The following is a 16089-nucleotide window of genomic DNA, read 5'->3' on the forward strand; positions in this document are numbered from 1 at the left end:
CACAATTATCAATGACTTGTAGGAGGAGCAATTACAATGTTTCCACGTTTGCTGGTGACACCAAACTGAGTCAGAACATTAGGTGTGAGGAGAATGCAAGGAGGCTTCAAAAGGAATTGTATTGGTTAGGTGAATGTGTTAGAGTGTGGCAAATGAAATATAATGAAAATAAGTGTGAAGTTATTCACTTCAGTAGAAAAACAGAAAGGCAGATTATTTCTTAATTGGTGGGAAGTTAGGGGAGGGACCTGGGTATAATTGATCACAGGGCACAAAATGTTAACATGTGCATTTGGAAAGCAATTAAGAAGACATATCATATGTGGACTTTCATCACAATAGATTTCTGGAGACTAACGACATGATGGGATATGCAGATAGTGTGGAAAGGTGACATTGAAGATGATGATCAGTCATAATCCATTCAAATAGAAAGCTTGATGGACTGAATTGTCTATTCCTATCCCTATATTCCTAAATTGGTTCTTTGCAGCATTAAATCATCTTTTTGATCCCCAGTGGAGGGCTCTCTACGCGGGAGTCCTCCCCCTTTCTCTCGGGGATCTGGGGTGGAGGGTGCTGCACACAGCGGACCCCTGCAACCGCAGATTGCGGTGGTTCACGGACTCCCAGCCCAACTGCTTGTTCTGTGGCGCTGTGGAGTCCGTGGACCACATGTATATTGGGTGTGGGCGTTTGCACTCCCTTTTTGATTTTCTTAAAACCTCCTCTGCTTTTGGTTGCACTTAAGTCCCACGCTCCTGATCTTCGGGCACCCGGTACGGAGGAGGGAGGGCAGGTCTGAAGACCTCCTCGTGGGTCTGTTCCTGGGCCTGGCCAAACTGGCCATCAACAGGTCCAGGCAGCGGGCCGTGGAAGGGGTCGTTAGGGCCGACTGCCTCCCCCTCTTCCGCCGTTATGTTAGAGCCCGGGTGTCCTTGGAGAAGGAGCACGCAGTGTCCACCAGCACCCTGGAGTTGTTCAGGGAGAGGTGGGTGCTGCAGGGAGTGGAGTGCATCATTTCCCCCTTTGATGTGAAGGGCAGTGCTTGTCACTGGCCACTCGGGTGTTTTCCTATCTTCCTGGTGGTGGAAATTGAATAAAGATTCGTGCATTTTGTGTCTCTCACTGTGTCTCACACCTGCACACACACACCATGGGTGCCGGGGGAAAAAAATAAGCACCACCGCAGTTAGGCGGTAGTGTGGGGGTTAAATTAAAAAAAAATTAACTCATCTTTTTCAATGGATAGTCAGCTCGTATTGACCTATCACAATCCACCTTCCTTATAATTGAGCAATGGGTGGTCTAATTCTTGTTTAGGCCACAATATTAGAATTCTCCCTGATGTTGTACATTTGTTTTTTACTTTTTCTTCATTAATTCTCCAACACTGTTGAATGTTGCAAATGTCTTTAGCTTATTGTCCAACATTTCAAAGTATTAGTTTCCGTCACAGGCTGGTAATATGTTTGTCTGTGAAAATGGTTGACATGGACGAGTTGGACCAAACGGTCTGTTTCCATGTTGTACATCTCTATGACTCTAATAGCCTGATGACAGGCTAAAGTGAAAAGTACTTCACTTTTTATTCTGAACCATTGTGGAATCTGTGGCTTCAATAGCTTTCACAAATCTCAACCAAAACATTCACATAAATCACATAAATTGTATAAAGGCTATTACAGATTCTTGTTCTGTGCCTAAACTGCTGAAGGCCCCAGACCATTTGTGCACTATAGAGGTTTAGTACTGAAATAAGGCACATCAAAGCCATTTTGTGGGTTAATAATCACACTGATCAGATCTCTTTTCATTGTATATCACACAAATGCAGGAAATGACCTTTGATCCTGAAAAGTGCCCAGTCTATCTCAAATCCCTGGAACTGTAAATTATTTTAAGAGGTTGAGGAACAGGTGAAGCTAAGTTTATCATGCTATGATAATGCAGTAGCAACATGAGTGGTGTTCACTGCTAACAGGACACTGCTGTGAAGTCAAAAAGACATTTTGCCTATCACACAAGTGAAAAACATGGTATATGAATAACAGTGTTGGTGTGATGCCAGGTCTGTAGGTTGTATGTCTCAAAGATTGGTTGATTGTATCAAATAGTACATCGTTTTGGCTGTTCACAAATAACCAAAATGTTGACGATACCCAGCCAACCCATGCTAACAAAGATCACAGTACAGAATACAACATTAGTTGCGATCCTGCAATTAGACAACATTTACTGGATATGTCTAAATGTAAGGATTGTCAGTCAATCTTGCAGTATAGCATTCTTATGCAAACTGAAAGTTATATATATTAATACATAGGGCCCTGTTCTTTACAGACTGAAAGAATAAGTACACATACCACATCATACAATTATTACAACCCAACATTATAGGTGACAGACATTTGCTGGTTCATTTCTCCAATTAACACCTTCACCAGAGTTAATCTGGTTTAAAATTTAAAGGTGTCCTGACATTTAACTGTCAGTCATCATTAAGTGGTACATTCTCCATGGCAATGCCTCTACCAATCAGAGTGCACTTGCTAACCAAGCAACATTCTTGTACAGTATAAATGTTGATTTTCCCCTCAAATTGCTATTCATGTGAATGTTTTAATTAGTGCAAGTCAAAAACCTTTAACAAATTGTGACTTCTTTCAGCAATATTTCAGTTTTCTGAATGACTGTTTGTATACATTTCTTTCTTTTCTATCTGTATAGGTATTCTCGAAGTACAAGGTGCAGAACCCAGTGATACCCAGGAAATCAGCACCTCACAACAATTTCTATCACTTACACCAACTGTTGTTAAAACTAGAACAGGTAAGTCTGCTTTTTGTCCCTCCTAGGGATCATTGGTTTGAGAACTTTGGGAAGTGTTGTGTTTTAATTCACAAGGTGTCACAATTGTGCAGAACGAGCGCATGGCATGGATGAGAGAGGGATTGGTAGTTACTATTCAGCTCACCTATCCTTTCAAACTTGCCATTAGGGACACCATACTGTGTTCAATCCTTTTTTTTTCCAAATGTGATTTGCTTTTCTGTTTCTTCCCCAGTGCTGGTAATCTATGTTTTAATTTGATCACCCTCTTAAATTTTGTTTCACTGCAGCCCTTAATTACAAACCATTGCTTAGTTCTTACATCTTACATCCAAAAGAAAACATTTCATAGATATAGATACTTTTCTCATTGGAACCAGTGAATACCCTTATCAAATTCTTCCTCTTCCCTAGAAAATAAAGCCCAGAATGAAAAAAAAGACTTTGAAAACGCATTGTCTTTTCTGGACTTCCTGTAGCCATTAAGTACCTGTACTAGAGGCTTTACTGTCATTCTTGCTGTTTCCAAACTTGTCACCTTCTTTCTCTGGTCTTGTTGCAAAAGGATTTTTTCACCAATTGCTGCCTGGTTGTTACAATGGAAGAGCTGTGTTGCATAGATCATAGCAGTCTTGGAGATAAGCATAGCTGTATTATAAGAAACATCTTGATATATTCCAGTATAGAAAATGCTGTTTAAACATTTCTAGGATGTATTTAGTTATGATTCTGGAGTCAAGCTGATGCAGGAGAACCTTTAAAAATGGCATTGCAAACTACTTCTGGGATTCCCGAACAGCACGATGGACTTCCAGTTTTCAGGAGTGCCATTTAAGGGTGCTAGCTGGTTTAAGTTGTGAGCTGGCACCCAATACTGCTTGCCATGCTGGTCACACAACGCAAGTATCAATTTTATAGTCCTCTGTAATTTTCATGTAGTCAGGTAAAAACTTTTCAGAGTCATGGCATCTCAGAGATATCCAGAACCATAGTCTGTATGATGGAACAAAGATAAATGTTTGATTGACAGGGTCATACTTATCAAAATCTTTGTTCAGACCCCAATAATATTCTGAAGGGTCAAAATGTTAACTCTGTTTTCTCTCCACAGATACTTCCAGAGCTGCTGAGTGTCTCCAGCAATTTCTGTTCTTGATTCACCATAATGAAGTCTGCCTTGATGACATGTAACTTTTTCTTCCAGTCATCCTTCATCGCTCTTGAATGTGGCAAATGAGTTGAGCTTATTGTCAGCAGATACAACATCAGTTTCTATTCTTGGTCACATTCCAGGACCACCAAAATAATTAAACATTCAGAGTTCCACAAATTGCCTACTTCTTATAAGTTGTTGCTCAGTGTAATTTTAATTAAAACAAGCTCAGAAAAAGAAACACAGAACAAAATGCGGTTGCATTTTGAAAGAAAACTAACCTTGACATCATCAATCAGTGTCAGATTGGATAACTTTGTGTGTTTTCCAAATAAACTTTGCAGTAATTAAATTAGCTAAATGTCTGAAACTGGGTTTTATAAATTCCTTGAAACAGACATTTTGGCTCATTCATGTTTTATTGCTAGTCAAACATATCAAAATACGGAACTGAATTTTGTCGGTTCCTGCTAGTGGGTTTGCAGTTTCAGCCACCCTCTCCACATTTGAAGTGGGAAATTGTTGCCCTCTTTAGGGCCACTTCCCACCTTGTCTCAATTCCCTCCATAATGGAATTGTGGGTCAACCTCCAGCACGTGGACTGCAGCAGTTCAAAAATGCAGTTCACCACCACCTTCTCAAATGCAACAAGGGATGGGCAATAAATGTTGGCCCAGCCAGCGATAGACATGTTCCATAAGTGATTAAAACAAAAGGTCAGGAAGGTGTAACTTGGAGAATAATTTGGAGGTATTGATAGTCTCATAAGTCTTCTGCCCTTATTATTTTATTGGAAGGGGCCAAGGGTTTGAAAGGTGTTGTTGCAGTGCATCTTGAAGACAATCTGCACAGCTGTAATTGAGCATTAGTGGATGAGGAATGAATGTTGAAGTTGGTAGATGGGACGCCGGTCAAGTGAACTGCTTTGTCCTTAAGCTGTTTAGCTCCTTCAGTCTGTTGGAGTTGGATGCAACTATCAAAATGGAAAGTATTCCATTAGCTCAGGCCTTTGTTGAACATGCATCAGTACACAGAGCTATCTTCAGGTATTTCTCAGATACCATTTGTTACTTTTCTATTTTTTTGGTATTCCTGAAGCACAGAGTGCAGAACGTAGTGATACCCAGAAAGGCAGCACCTCACAACAGTTTCTGTTACTCAAACCACCTGTTCTCAGCACCAGCAGAGGTATATGTGCTATTTTTGCACCTCTCCTACAACATGACATGGTTTTCAGACAGTTCGGGAAGTGTTTGTGTTTTATTGTACGGGTATCATAGTTGTATGGAACAAACACATGGTATGGACTAGAGAGTTTCTTTCTATCTATCATTGTTCGTGTTTGTAAATCCAGACCAAGGGATGAATAATCATCGTCCATCTTGTCTACTGTTTCAAACTTCCCAACTTGGCCAGCTCCATTGCAAGAAAAATACACCCTAACCCTTTCATGGAGTTAAGCCAATTTTTGAAGAGTCATGGTTCAGGGGTAGAACATTACAGTGCAGTACAGGCCCTCTGGCCCTCTATGTTCCACTGACCTGTGAAACCAGTCTAAAGTCTGTCTCACCTGCACTATTCCATTATCATCCATATGTTTATCCAATGACCATTTGAATGTCCTTAATGTTGGCAAGTCCACTACTGTTGCAGGCCGGGCACTCAATGCCCTTACTATTCTCTGAGTAAAGAACCTACCTCTAACATCTGTCTTATATCTATCACCACTTAATTTAAAGCTATGTCCCCTCATGCTAGCCATCACTATGTGAGGAAAAAGGCTGTCATTGTCCACCCTATCTAATTCTCTGATCATCTTGTATGTCTCTATTAAGTCATATCTTAACTTTCTTCTCTCTATCTAAAAGAGCCTCAAGACCCTCAGCCTTTCCTCATAAGACCTTCCGTCCACCCCAGGCAACATCCTGGTAAATCTCCTCTGCACCCTTTCCAATGCTTCTACATCCTATGATGCGGTGACCAGAACTGTATGTATAACTCTAACTGCAGCCGCACTAGAATTTTGTACAGCTGCAACATGACCTCATGACTCCGAAACTCAATCCCTCTATCAATAAAAGCTAACACACCATATGCTTTCTGAACAACCCTATCAACCTGGGTGGCAACTTTCAGGAATCTATGCATATGGATACTGAGATCTCTCTGCTCATCTACACTACCAAGAGTCTTACCATTAGCCATTTACTCTGTATCCCTGTTACTCCTTCCAAAGTGAATCACCTCACACTTTTCCGCATTAAACTCCATTTGCCACCTCTCAGCCCAGCTCTGCAGCTTATCTATGTCCCTCTGAAACCTGCAACATCCTTCCGCACTGTCCACAACTCCACCGACTTCAGTGTCATCGGCAAATTTACTAACCCACCTTCGCCACCCTCATCCAGGTCATTTATAAAAATGACAAACAGCACTGGCCCCAAAACAGATCCTTGCGGTGCACCACTAGTAACTGAACTCCAGGATGAACATTTCCCATCAACCACCACCCTCTGTCTTCTTTCAGCTAGCCAATTTCTGATCCAAACCACTAAATCACCCTCAATTCCATGTCTCCATATTTTCTGTAATAGCCTACCGTGGGAAACCTTATCAAATGCTTTACTGAAATCCATGTACACTACAAAAACCGCTTTACCCTCATCCACCTGTTTAGTCAACTTCTCAAAGAACTCAATAACGTTTGTGAGTCACAAATTACCCTTCACAAAACCATGTTGGCTATCCCGAATCAAATTATTCCTTTCTAGATGATTATAAATCCTATCTCTTATAATCTTTCCCAACACTTTACCCACAATTGAAGTAAGGCTTACTGGTCTATAATTACCAGGGTTGTCTCTACTCTCCTTCTTGAATAAGGGGACAATATTTGCTATGGTCCAGTTTTCTGGCAGTTTGCCTGTAAACAATAACAACTTAAAGATCAAAGTCAAAGGCTCTGCAATCTCCTCGGTAGCTTCTCAGAGAATCCTAGGGTAAATCCCATCCGGCCCAGGGGACTTTATTTCCAGAATTGCTAACACCTCCTGCTTTGGAACCTCAATCAGGTCTAGTCTAATAGCCTGTATCTCAGTATTCTCCTGGTCAACATTGTCTTTTTCCTGTGTGAATACTGTCAAAAATATATTCACTTAGCGCCTCTCCCATCTCTTCAGACTCCACGCACAACTTCCCACTACTGTCCTTAACTGGGCCTAATCTTCCCTGAGTCATTCTTTTATCCTGACATACATACAGAAAACTTTAGGGATTTCCTTGATCCTATTTGCCAAAGACTTCTCATGTCCCCTCCTGGCTCTTCTTAGCTCTCCTTCAGGTCCTTCCTGGTTAACTTGTAACTCTCAAATGCCTGATCTGAACCTTCATGCCTTATCTTTATATAAGCCTTCTCTTTCCTCTTGACCAGACATTCAATTTCTTTAGTAAGCCACAGTTCCCTCACTGTTCCTTGAACAAGCTCCACATTTCAATTGTGCCCATTCCCTGCAGTTTCCTTCCCCATTCTATGCGTCCTAAATCTTGCCTAATTGCATCATTATTGTCGTTTCCCCAGCTATAACTCTTGCCCTGCAGTATATATCTATCCCTTTCCATTGCTAAAGTAAACATAACCGAATTGTGGTCACTGTCACCAAAGTGCTCACCTACCTCCAAATTTAACACATGGACTGGTTCATTACCCAGTACCAAATCCAATGTGGCCTTGCCTCTTGTTGGCCTATCTACATACTGTGTCAGGAAACCCTCCTGCACACATTTGACAAAAACTGACCCATCTAAAGTACTCGAACTATAGCGTTTCCAATCAATATTTGGAAAGTTAAAGTCCCCCATCACAACTACCCTGCTACTTTCGTTCCTATCCTGAATCATCTTTGCAGTTCTTTCTTCTACATCTCTGGAACTTTTCAGAGGCCTATAGAAAACTCTCAACAGGGTGACCTCTTCTTTCCTGTTTTTAACCTCAATCCATATTATAGACGAGACCTCATCAAATGTCCTTTCTGCCACTGTAATACTGTCCTTGATTAACAATGCCACATCTTCCCCTCTTTTACCACCTTCCTTGATTTTCCTGAATCATCTAAACCCCAGAACCTGCAACAACCATTCCTGTCTCTGCTCTATCCATGTCTCCGAAATTGCCACGATATCAAAGTCCCAGGTACCAACCCATGCTGCAAGTTTACCCACCTTATTCCAGATGCTTCTGACATTGAAGCAGACACACTTCAAACCACCTTCCTGCCCGTCGGTACACTCCTACGACCTTGAAACCTTATTCATGACTTCACTACTCTCAACCTTCTGTACAATGGAGTTACAGATCAGGTTCCCATCCCCCAGTTGAATTAGTTTAAACCCTCCCGAAGAGGATTAACAAGTTCCCTTCCCCTGGGATATTGGTACCTCTCTGGTTCAGGTGTAGACCATCCCGTTTGTAGAGGTCCCACCTACCAGAGAATGAGGCCCAATTATCCAGGTATCTGAATCCCTCCATCATGCATCATGCCTGTAGCTACTTGTTCAACTGCTTTCTCTCCCTATTTCTTGCCTCTCTCGCACGTGGCATGGGTATCAAACCAGGGCAGCTCAGATGTGTTGTGAAAAGTAGTCTGCATTTGGGCAGATAAGTTCAAAAGGCCCTCTCGTGCCCCTGCATGCAAAGTTGTGCCACCCAAACAACCCCATGACCTTCCTGACAAAAGTATGCTCCTCCTTCCACCTCTCTTTGCACATCAGCGCCCTCAACCTGCTTTTACTGCACATTATATGGAAGCAGTGAATTTTACAGTGGAAGTTATATATATGTAAGGCCTGGCTGAGAAGCCAGAGAAGCAACATATTTTGAAACACCTGAGGCCTTCTTGATTGACAGCTCTGGATGTCTGATTTCTACCATCAATTTCTCAGCATTTGTTTACACAAAGTGAATTTGTTTCAAGTGCCTACTGGTTTCAGCTATTGAGTATTTAAATGGTCTGGATGATTGACAGTTTTAGTGGGAAGCAATAGATGGTTAAGAATTAATCTCTTTTTTCAAGTTTTTACACATTTATCTCAACAATTAAAATCTAGCCCTGTATGTTTGGTCATCCATTTCAATGATGTGGATGTGGGCATCAGATAAACTATCTTATTTAAAATTTGAGACCCTGGTAGTTATTTTTAAAAAAACAAAGCCATAAATTCTACAGTTTTGAAGTAACAAAATAGAATCAACACAAAGTTAGAAAATAAAATTATCTAGAGTATATGCATAACTTCCACTGTAACATCCAAAATTGCCATGAGGTAAATAAGGATAACAGACAAATTGTGGTCAGATCACATCATAAAAACAAATACAGAATTCTATGTTTTTTCTCAGCAGTCCCCACATTGTTGGTCACCAAATCTCTTTAGGGCTTTGTCTTCTTTGCAAAAAATTTCAATTCTGCGCTTTCAACAATCTAGGTTTGAAACTCTGTCAAAGACACACTGGCACTCACTGGCTCAACAACCACTCACTGCACGGCAACATTTACATATTTCCAGCTGTTTCATAGACAGTTAGTTTCACTAAACTGGCATTACCTTTTAGTTTTTCCCGCCTCCAATATTTCTCATCTTCACTAAACTAACACTATTTGTGGAATTTCTTCACCCCCCCCCCCCCCCCCCCCCCAACTCAGCAGTAAAGCTAGAAGAGATACCTGTTAGGAAGGAAGATGGACATTTTGAACAACTTGAGGATAGACAAGTCCCCCGGGCCTGACGGGATATATCCTAGGATTATGTGGGAAGCAAGAGAGGAAATTGCAGTACCGTTGGCAATGATCTTCTCGTCTTCACTGGCAACGGGGGTGGTACCAGGGGACTGGAGAGTAGCGAATGTTGTGCCCCTGTTCAAAAAAGGGAATAGGGATAACCCCGGGAATTACAGGCCAGTTAGTCTTACTTCTGTGGTAGGCAAAGTAATGGAAAGGGTACTGAGGGATAGGATTTGCGAGTATCTGGAAAGACACTGCTTGATTAGGGACAGCCAACACGGATTTGTGAAGGGTAGGTCTTGCCTTACAAGTCTTATTGAATTCTTCGAGGAGGTGACCAAGCATGTGGATGAGGGTAGAGCAGTGGATGTAGTGTACATGGATTTTAGTAAGGCATTTGATAAGGTTCCCCATGGTAGGCTTATGCGGAAAGTCAGGAGGCATGGGATAGAGGGAAATTTGGCCAATTGGATAGAAAACTGGCTAACCGGTCGAAGGCAGAGAGTGGTGGTAGATGGTAAATATTCAGCCTGGAGCCCAGTTACAAGTGGAGTTCCGCAGGGATCAGTTCTGGGTCCTCTGCTGTTTGTAATTTGTATTAATGACTTAGATGAGGGAGTCAAAGGGTGGGTCAGTAAATTTGCAGATGATACGAAGATAGGTGGAGTTGTGGACAGTGAGGAGGGCTGTTGTCGGCTGCAGATATGATGCAGAGCTGGGCTGAGGAGTGGCAGATGGAGTTCAACCCTGCCAAGTGTGAGATTGTCCATTTTGGAAGAACAAATAAGAATGCGGAATACAGGGTTAATGGTAGGGTTCTTAGTCAGGTGGAGGAACAGAGGGATCTTGGGGTCTATGTACATAGATCTTTGAAGGTTGCCACTCAGGTGGATAGAGTTTGTAAGAAGGCCTATGGAGTATTATCGTTCATTAGCAGAGGGATTGAATTCAAGAGTCGTGAAGTGATGTTGCAGCTGTACAGGACTTTGGTTATGCCACAGTTGGAGTACTGTGTGCAGTTCTGGTCGCCTCACTTTAGGAAAGATGTGGAAGCTTTGGAGAGGGTGCAGGGAAGATTTACCAGGATGTTGCCTGGAATGGAGAGTAGGTCGTACGAGGATAGGTTGAGAGTTCTCGGCCTTTTCTCGTTGGAACGGCGAAGGATGAGGGGTGACTTGATAGAGGTTTATAAGATGATCAGAGGAATAGATAGAGTAGACAGTCAGAAACTTTTTCCCCGGGTACAACAGAGTGTTACAAGGGGACATAAATTTAAGGTGAAGGGTGGAAGGTATAGGGGAGATGTCAGGGGTGGGTTCTTTACCCAGAGAGTGGTGGGGGCATGGAATGCGCTGCCCGTGGGAGTGGTAGAGTCAGAATCATTGGCGACCTTTAAGCGGCATTTGGATAGGTACATGGATGGGTGCTTAATCTAGGTTAGAAGTTCGGCACAACATCGTGGGCCGAAGGGCCTGTTCTGTGCTGTATTGTTCTATGTTCTATGTTCTATAAAGGGCTTCTGGGATTTAAATGAGCCCTTGGCTACACAGAGCCATCTGCAGCTCTTTAACTACATGAAGACTACACTTTGGCTCTCCAACACAGAACCAGCAAACATCCATCATCTTCTTAGCTCCTGAGGATATCTCCCAAACTCTGACTTCCTGGAGCTTGCTCCCCACAGCAGCTCTGCTGTCTGGAGCCTATTCCCCCTCTTCTAAATACTTGATTAACCAGCAGCCTGAAGCTGTCAAGTTTCTATTTTCATTGACTCCAATCTTCTTTGGTTTTCTAATTTTGAGTAAAACTGCCTCTGACTCTTGAATATCCATTCACTGACCCTGATCTGATCTGATGACGTATCAAACTCTTCAAAGGAGACCCCACCAAGTTACTGGACAGAAGCAAATGAATCAAGTGCTGAAACATTGTCCTTAAATGTTACAATCAGGAGAGGCTGATAACCCACACTGCATAGATTGGTACAAGAAAGGATTATATCACAATGTGCAAAAATGTGAAATTATCCACTTTGGAGGAAAAACAGAAATACAAGTATTTCTTGGAAGTTGAGAGTTTGGGAAGTGTTGATGTCCAAACGGATCTGCATGTGCCTGTTTAAGAGTCACTGAGAAGTAACATGTGGATGCAGCAAGTAATTAGGAAGTCCTCGGATGCTGCCTGAACTGCTGTGCTTTTCCAGCACCACTCTAATCTAGACTCTGGTTTCCAGCATCTGCAGTCATTGTTTTTATCTGATAGGTGTTGAATAAGGCAATGGTTCTCAAAGAGTTAATTAGACTCCACCTAATCTGATGATGTTGTACAAGTTTGCCTGTGGATAAAGCAGAACCTTTTTTTGTAGAACCCCTACAGTGCAGAAAAAGACCATTTGGGCCATTGAGTCTGCACTGACCGTCTGAAGAGCATCCAACCCAAACCAGCTCTCTACCATGTCACCCCTCATTTCCCATGGCTCACCCACCTAGCTTGCTCATCTCTAGACATTGTGGACAACACGCAAACTCCATGCAAGAGTGTAGCCCAAGACTGGAATCAAACCCAGGTCCCTGGTGCTGTCACAATCCAACATCTAAGGACCTCAGACCTATATTTACAGTTCTTACCATAGTTCCAGTAACAATGTCTAACAAACTTTTGTAACATGTAGCTCATTGCTATCATGTAAAAAATAAATTGTGTAAAGACAAGAATCCTTTCTTGTTCAGATACAATAGTGGTTTCTCAACTACCCCTGTAACCTAAATAAGCCTTAAGATCCAGTTCGGGGTCACTCTACCAGCAACTAATACATGGTGATCAGCAATGAATGTTGTTGCCATGTACACAAGATGTGATTGAAAAAATAGGCATTGGACTAAGGAGAACAAATTTCCAGAAAATCAAGTTAGTTTCCCCTTTAAGGACTTAATATTTTTAACTCATGTAGACAGTCAGCAGCTACAAGATTCTGAACAAACAAGTAGTCAGCAGGAGCTCATTGAAAGACAAACAAGGCACAAACAGTACTCCAAGCCAAAGCCTTTATTTCAGATCTGATAAGGAAGTGCAGGAGAAGCAATGCAGCCAGAAAGAACTTAAAAGGTGGTACAACATGGCAGTTACTGATTCCATCAGGAACCAGAGATCTGAAGGAGCATTCCTGGTTAGAGTTTCAGTGAGGAAATGAACATCTCTGTGAATAAAGTTACTAATTGTTGTCAAGAAGGGAAGATATCCTAAATTAATAGCACAAAAAGCAGGCTTCTTGAGAAGTCAAGAAGCAAACAAAGAGTAGTACTTACATTTTGTAATAGGCATTGCTGCTATTTCAACACCACAAGACATGGCTACAATCGAGAAATCAGGAGCCATAGAAGCACTTTATACCAAGGTGGCAGCAGCCAGAAATATTATGAAGCTGAATTAAGGTAACAAAATGGACAATTTAAAAGTTGAAGCAGACAGACTCTATCAGAAGGCAATAGATAACTTTTGAAGCTTCGGTAAGAGTAGAAGGTTTATAATTTTAATAGCAATTCTGAGAAAAAAGGATATATTAACAATACAAGCATAAAGTTGTTTTTGGAAAGTCGTACAAAGAATGGACACTGCTTATTAATGTGTTAAGAGGTCAGAAATTGCCTATTTTGCTTGCTAAAATGTAGGAAACCTCCATGTTACTTACAGAAGATGAGAAACTTCCCATTTCAATTGCAAAGATGCAGAAAAAAATACGAGTAATCAGTAAAGGTGTACAGCATTTAAAAGCTTTAAGACAAAGAAATCAAAACACCATTTTCCAAAATTTCTTTGGTTTGACATATTTCCAGTAATTTGGAATATTACAAAGATAACTCCTTTATTCAAAAGGGAGGGAGGCGGTCTGCAGAAAGCTACTGGCCTGTTAGCTTATTATCTGTGGGTAAGGGGGAACCAGTGGATGTACTGTATTTTGATTTCCTCAAGGCATCAGATAAAATGTTTCATCAAAGTTAATTGCAGAAGATAACAGCTCATACAGGGGATAGCATATGGGCATGGATAAAGAGTGTTTACATCTTATAAAATGAATAGGTTCTGTTGTCTCCTGGCACTTAAGACTAAAAAGAACTGAAATTTCTTTACTTAAACGGTGATGAATATTTGGAACTCTCTACTCCAGATAACTGTAGCTTGGTTATTGAATATATTTGACACAGATATTAACATATTTCTTGATATTAAGTCATCAAAGGATGTGGGATAGAGCAGGAGAATGGTGTTCTAATAGAGCATCAGGCAAAATCTGGTTAGAAGGTGGTCTGATGAGGTGAAAATTGCCCTCATCCTGCTTCTATGTTCCTAAAACAGTTCTCCAAAGCAAATCATTTGGTGAATTACTCCTGATTATTCTGTAAGCAAATCAGTCTGCCGTTCTGTATCAGCAGTATCTTAGAGAAAGCTGATAAGATTTATTGCCACTTAATTTGTCGCCATTTTGTCATCACATTAGGAGAACTCCCTGCCTTTGCTTAAATGTTACTTTGACACCCACCTTGACAGGGCACATCACTAAAGGACTGTATATTTGAAATTTAGAAAATATTTCTCATGGTGTTTATGTGTTTGTTTCTAAAATCAACATTGCTTTCTTTTGTATTTGTGCATGCCCACAGATCATTACAGTACTTTAAAAGTAGAAGTAAATATTGCAATGTTAAATCCTAATTTTGTTTTCTTGGACAATGACGGCATAATTCAGAAACAGAAGTCAAGGAAGAATGCTCCATGAAGCCAACGGGGAGAAGAAAACTGCATTCAAATTATGATGTCAAAGAAGAAGTTGGAAGGTAAATATGTCTTAGGGGATTTTTAAGCTCTCCAAGTAAGGTATTATTTGTGTTATAATAATAGAACTATTTCTTGGAGATGCTGAACTGCTCAAAGATTGCTAATAAAAATGTACCATCTCTAATCATATCAGTGGTAGTGTATTGTAGGAACAGTGTAAAAATACAAAATATTATTGTTGAATAAGTCCTTTATCATCCAAGGCTACCCCTGAAATTTGAACAAGAACAATATAGAAAAGGACCAGGTTCTTCAGCCAACCAAGCCTGCGCCAATTCCTATTCCTTATTTAGACCTGCCACTTACTGCCCATACACAGTTTCTATCCCTCTATTCACCTCCCATTCATGTGTTTATCAAGGTACACCTTAAACATTGCTAACATGCTTCCACCACTTCCACTGGCAATGTGTTCCAGGCACCCACCACACTGAAAAGTTTTCCCCACACTTCTCCCTTAACCTTGCTCCCTCATCTTGAACCTATGGGCTCTTGTAGTTGACCTCTCTACTCTGGGAAAAAACTTCTGACTGTCCACCCTATCTATGCCTCTCATAAGTTTGTAGGTTGCCTCTCAGCCTCCATCTCTCTAGTGAATACAATCCTCATACCCAAAACCCTCCTAACCAGGCAACATCCTAGTGAATGTCTCTGCACCCTCTCCAAAGTATCCACATCTTTCTGGTACTGTGATGACTAGAACAGCACATAGTATTCCAATTGTGGCCTAACTAAAGTTTTATACAGCTGTAACATAACTTACCAACTTTTATATGCCTGACTAATGAAGGCAAGCATGCTGTATGCCATCTTGACCACCTTATCATTGTTCAATGAATATGCTTTCGGGGATCTGTGGAACTGTTCACCCAGATCCCTCAGTATGTCAATGCTTCAAAAGGTTTTGCCTTTTATTGTATAATTTGCACCTGACTTTGATCTTCTAAAATGCACCACCTTGCATTTGTCTGGATTAAACTCTATCTGCCATTTCTCTGCCCAAATCTGCAATCTATCCATATCCGGCTGTATCCTTTGACAGTCCTCCTCAGTATGTGCAACTCTGCCAATTTTGGTGTCATCTGCAAATTTACTATTGAGACCACCTACATTTTCCTCCACATCCATTATGTATATTTCAAACAACAAAGGTCCCAGCACAGAAACTTGAAAGGGTTCAGAAAAAAATTACAAGGATGTTTTCAGGTTTGGAGGATTTGAGCTATAGGGAGAGGTCGAATAGGTTAGGGTGTTTTCACTGGAGCGTCAGAGGCTGAGGGGTGACCTTATCAAGGTTAACAAAATCACCCGCATGGATAGGATAAATAGACAAAGTCATTTCCCTGGGGTGGGGAGCTCAGAACTAAAGGGTGGTGGTGGAGAGTTGTTTTCAGACTGGTGGCCTGTGACCAGTGGAGTGCCACAAGAATCGGTGCTGGATCCTCTACTTTTTGTCATCTACATAATGATTTGGATGCAAACATAAGAGGCACA

General features: G+C 41.3%; 1 protein-coding gene across 1 annotated transcript in view; it reads left to right on the top strand.

Annotated features, from left to right (window-relative positions):
* Positions 1-16089, top strand: part of obscnb (obscurin, cytoskeletal calmodulin and titin-interacting RhoGEF b) — an 802448-nt gene that overhangs the window by 701106 nt on the left and 85253 nt on the right. The window contains exons 96-97 of the mRNA XM_072576281.1: positions 2731-2832; positions 14507-14594. Of these exons, the coding sequence (XP_072432382.1) occupies positions 2731-2832; positions 14507-14594 (190 nt within the window). The remainder of the gene's footprint in view (positions 1-2730; positions 2833-14506; positions 14595-16089) is intronic.

The sequence above is a fragment of the Chiloscyllium punctatum genome, chromosome 8 (genome assembly GCF_047496795.1).
Source record: "Chiloscyllium punctatum isolate Juve2018m chromosome 8, sChiPun1.3, whole genome shotgun sequence".
In the NCBI taxonomy this organism is placed as follows: Eukaryota; Metazoa; Chordata; class Chondrichthyes; order Orectolobiformes; family Hemiscylliidae; genus Chiloscyllium; species Chiloscyllium punctatum.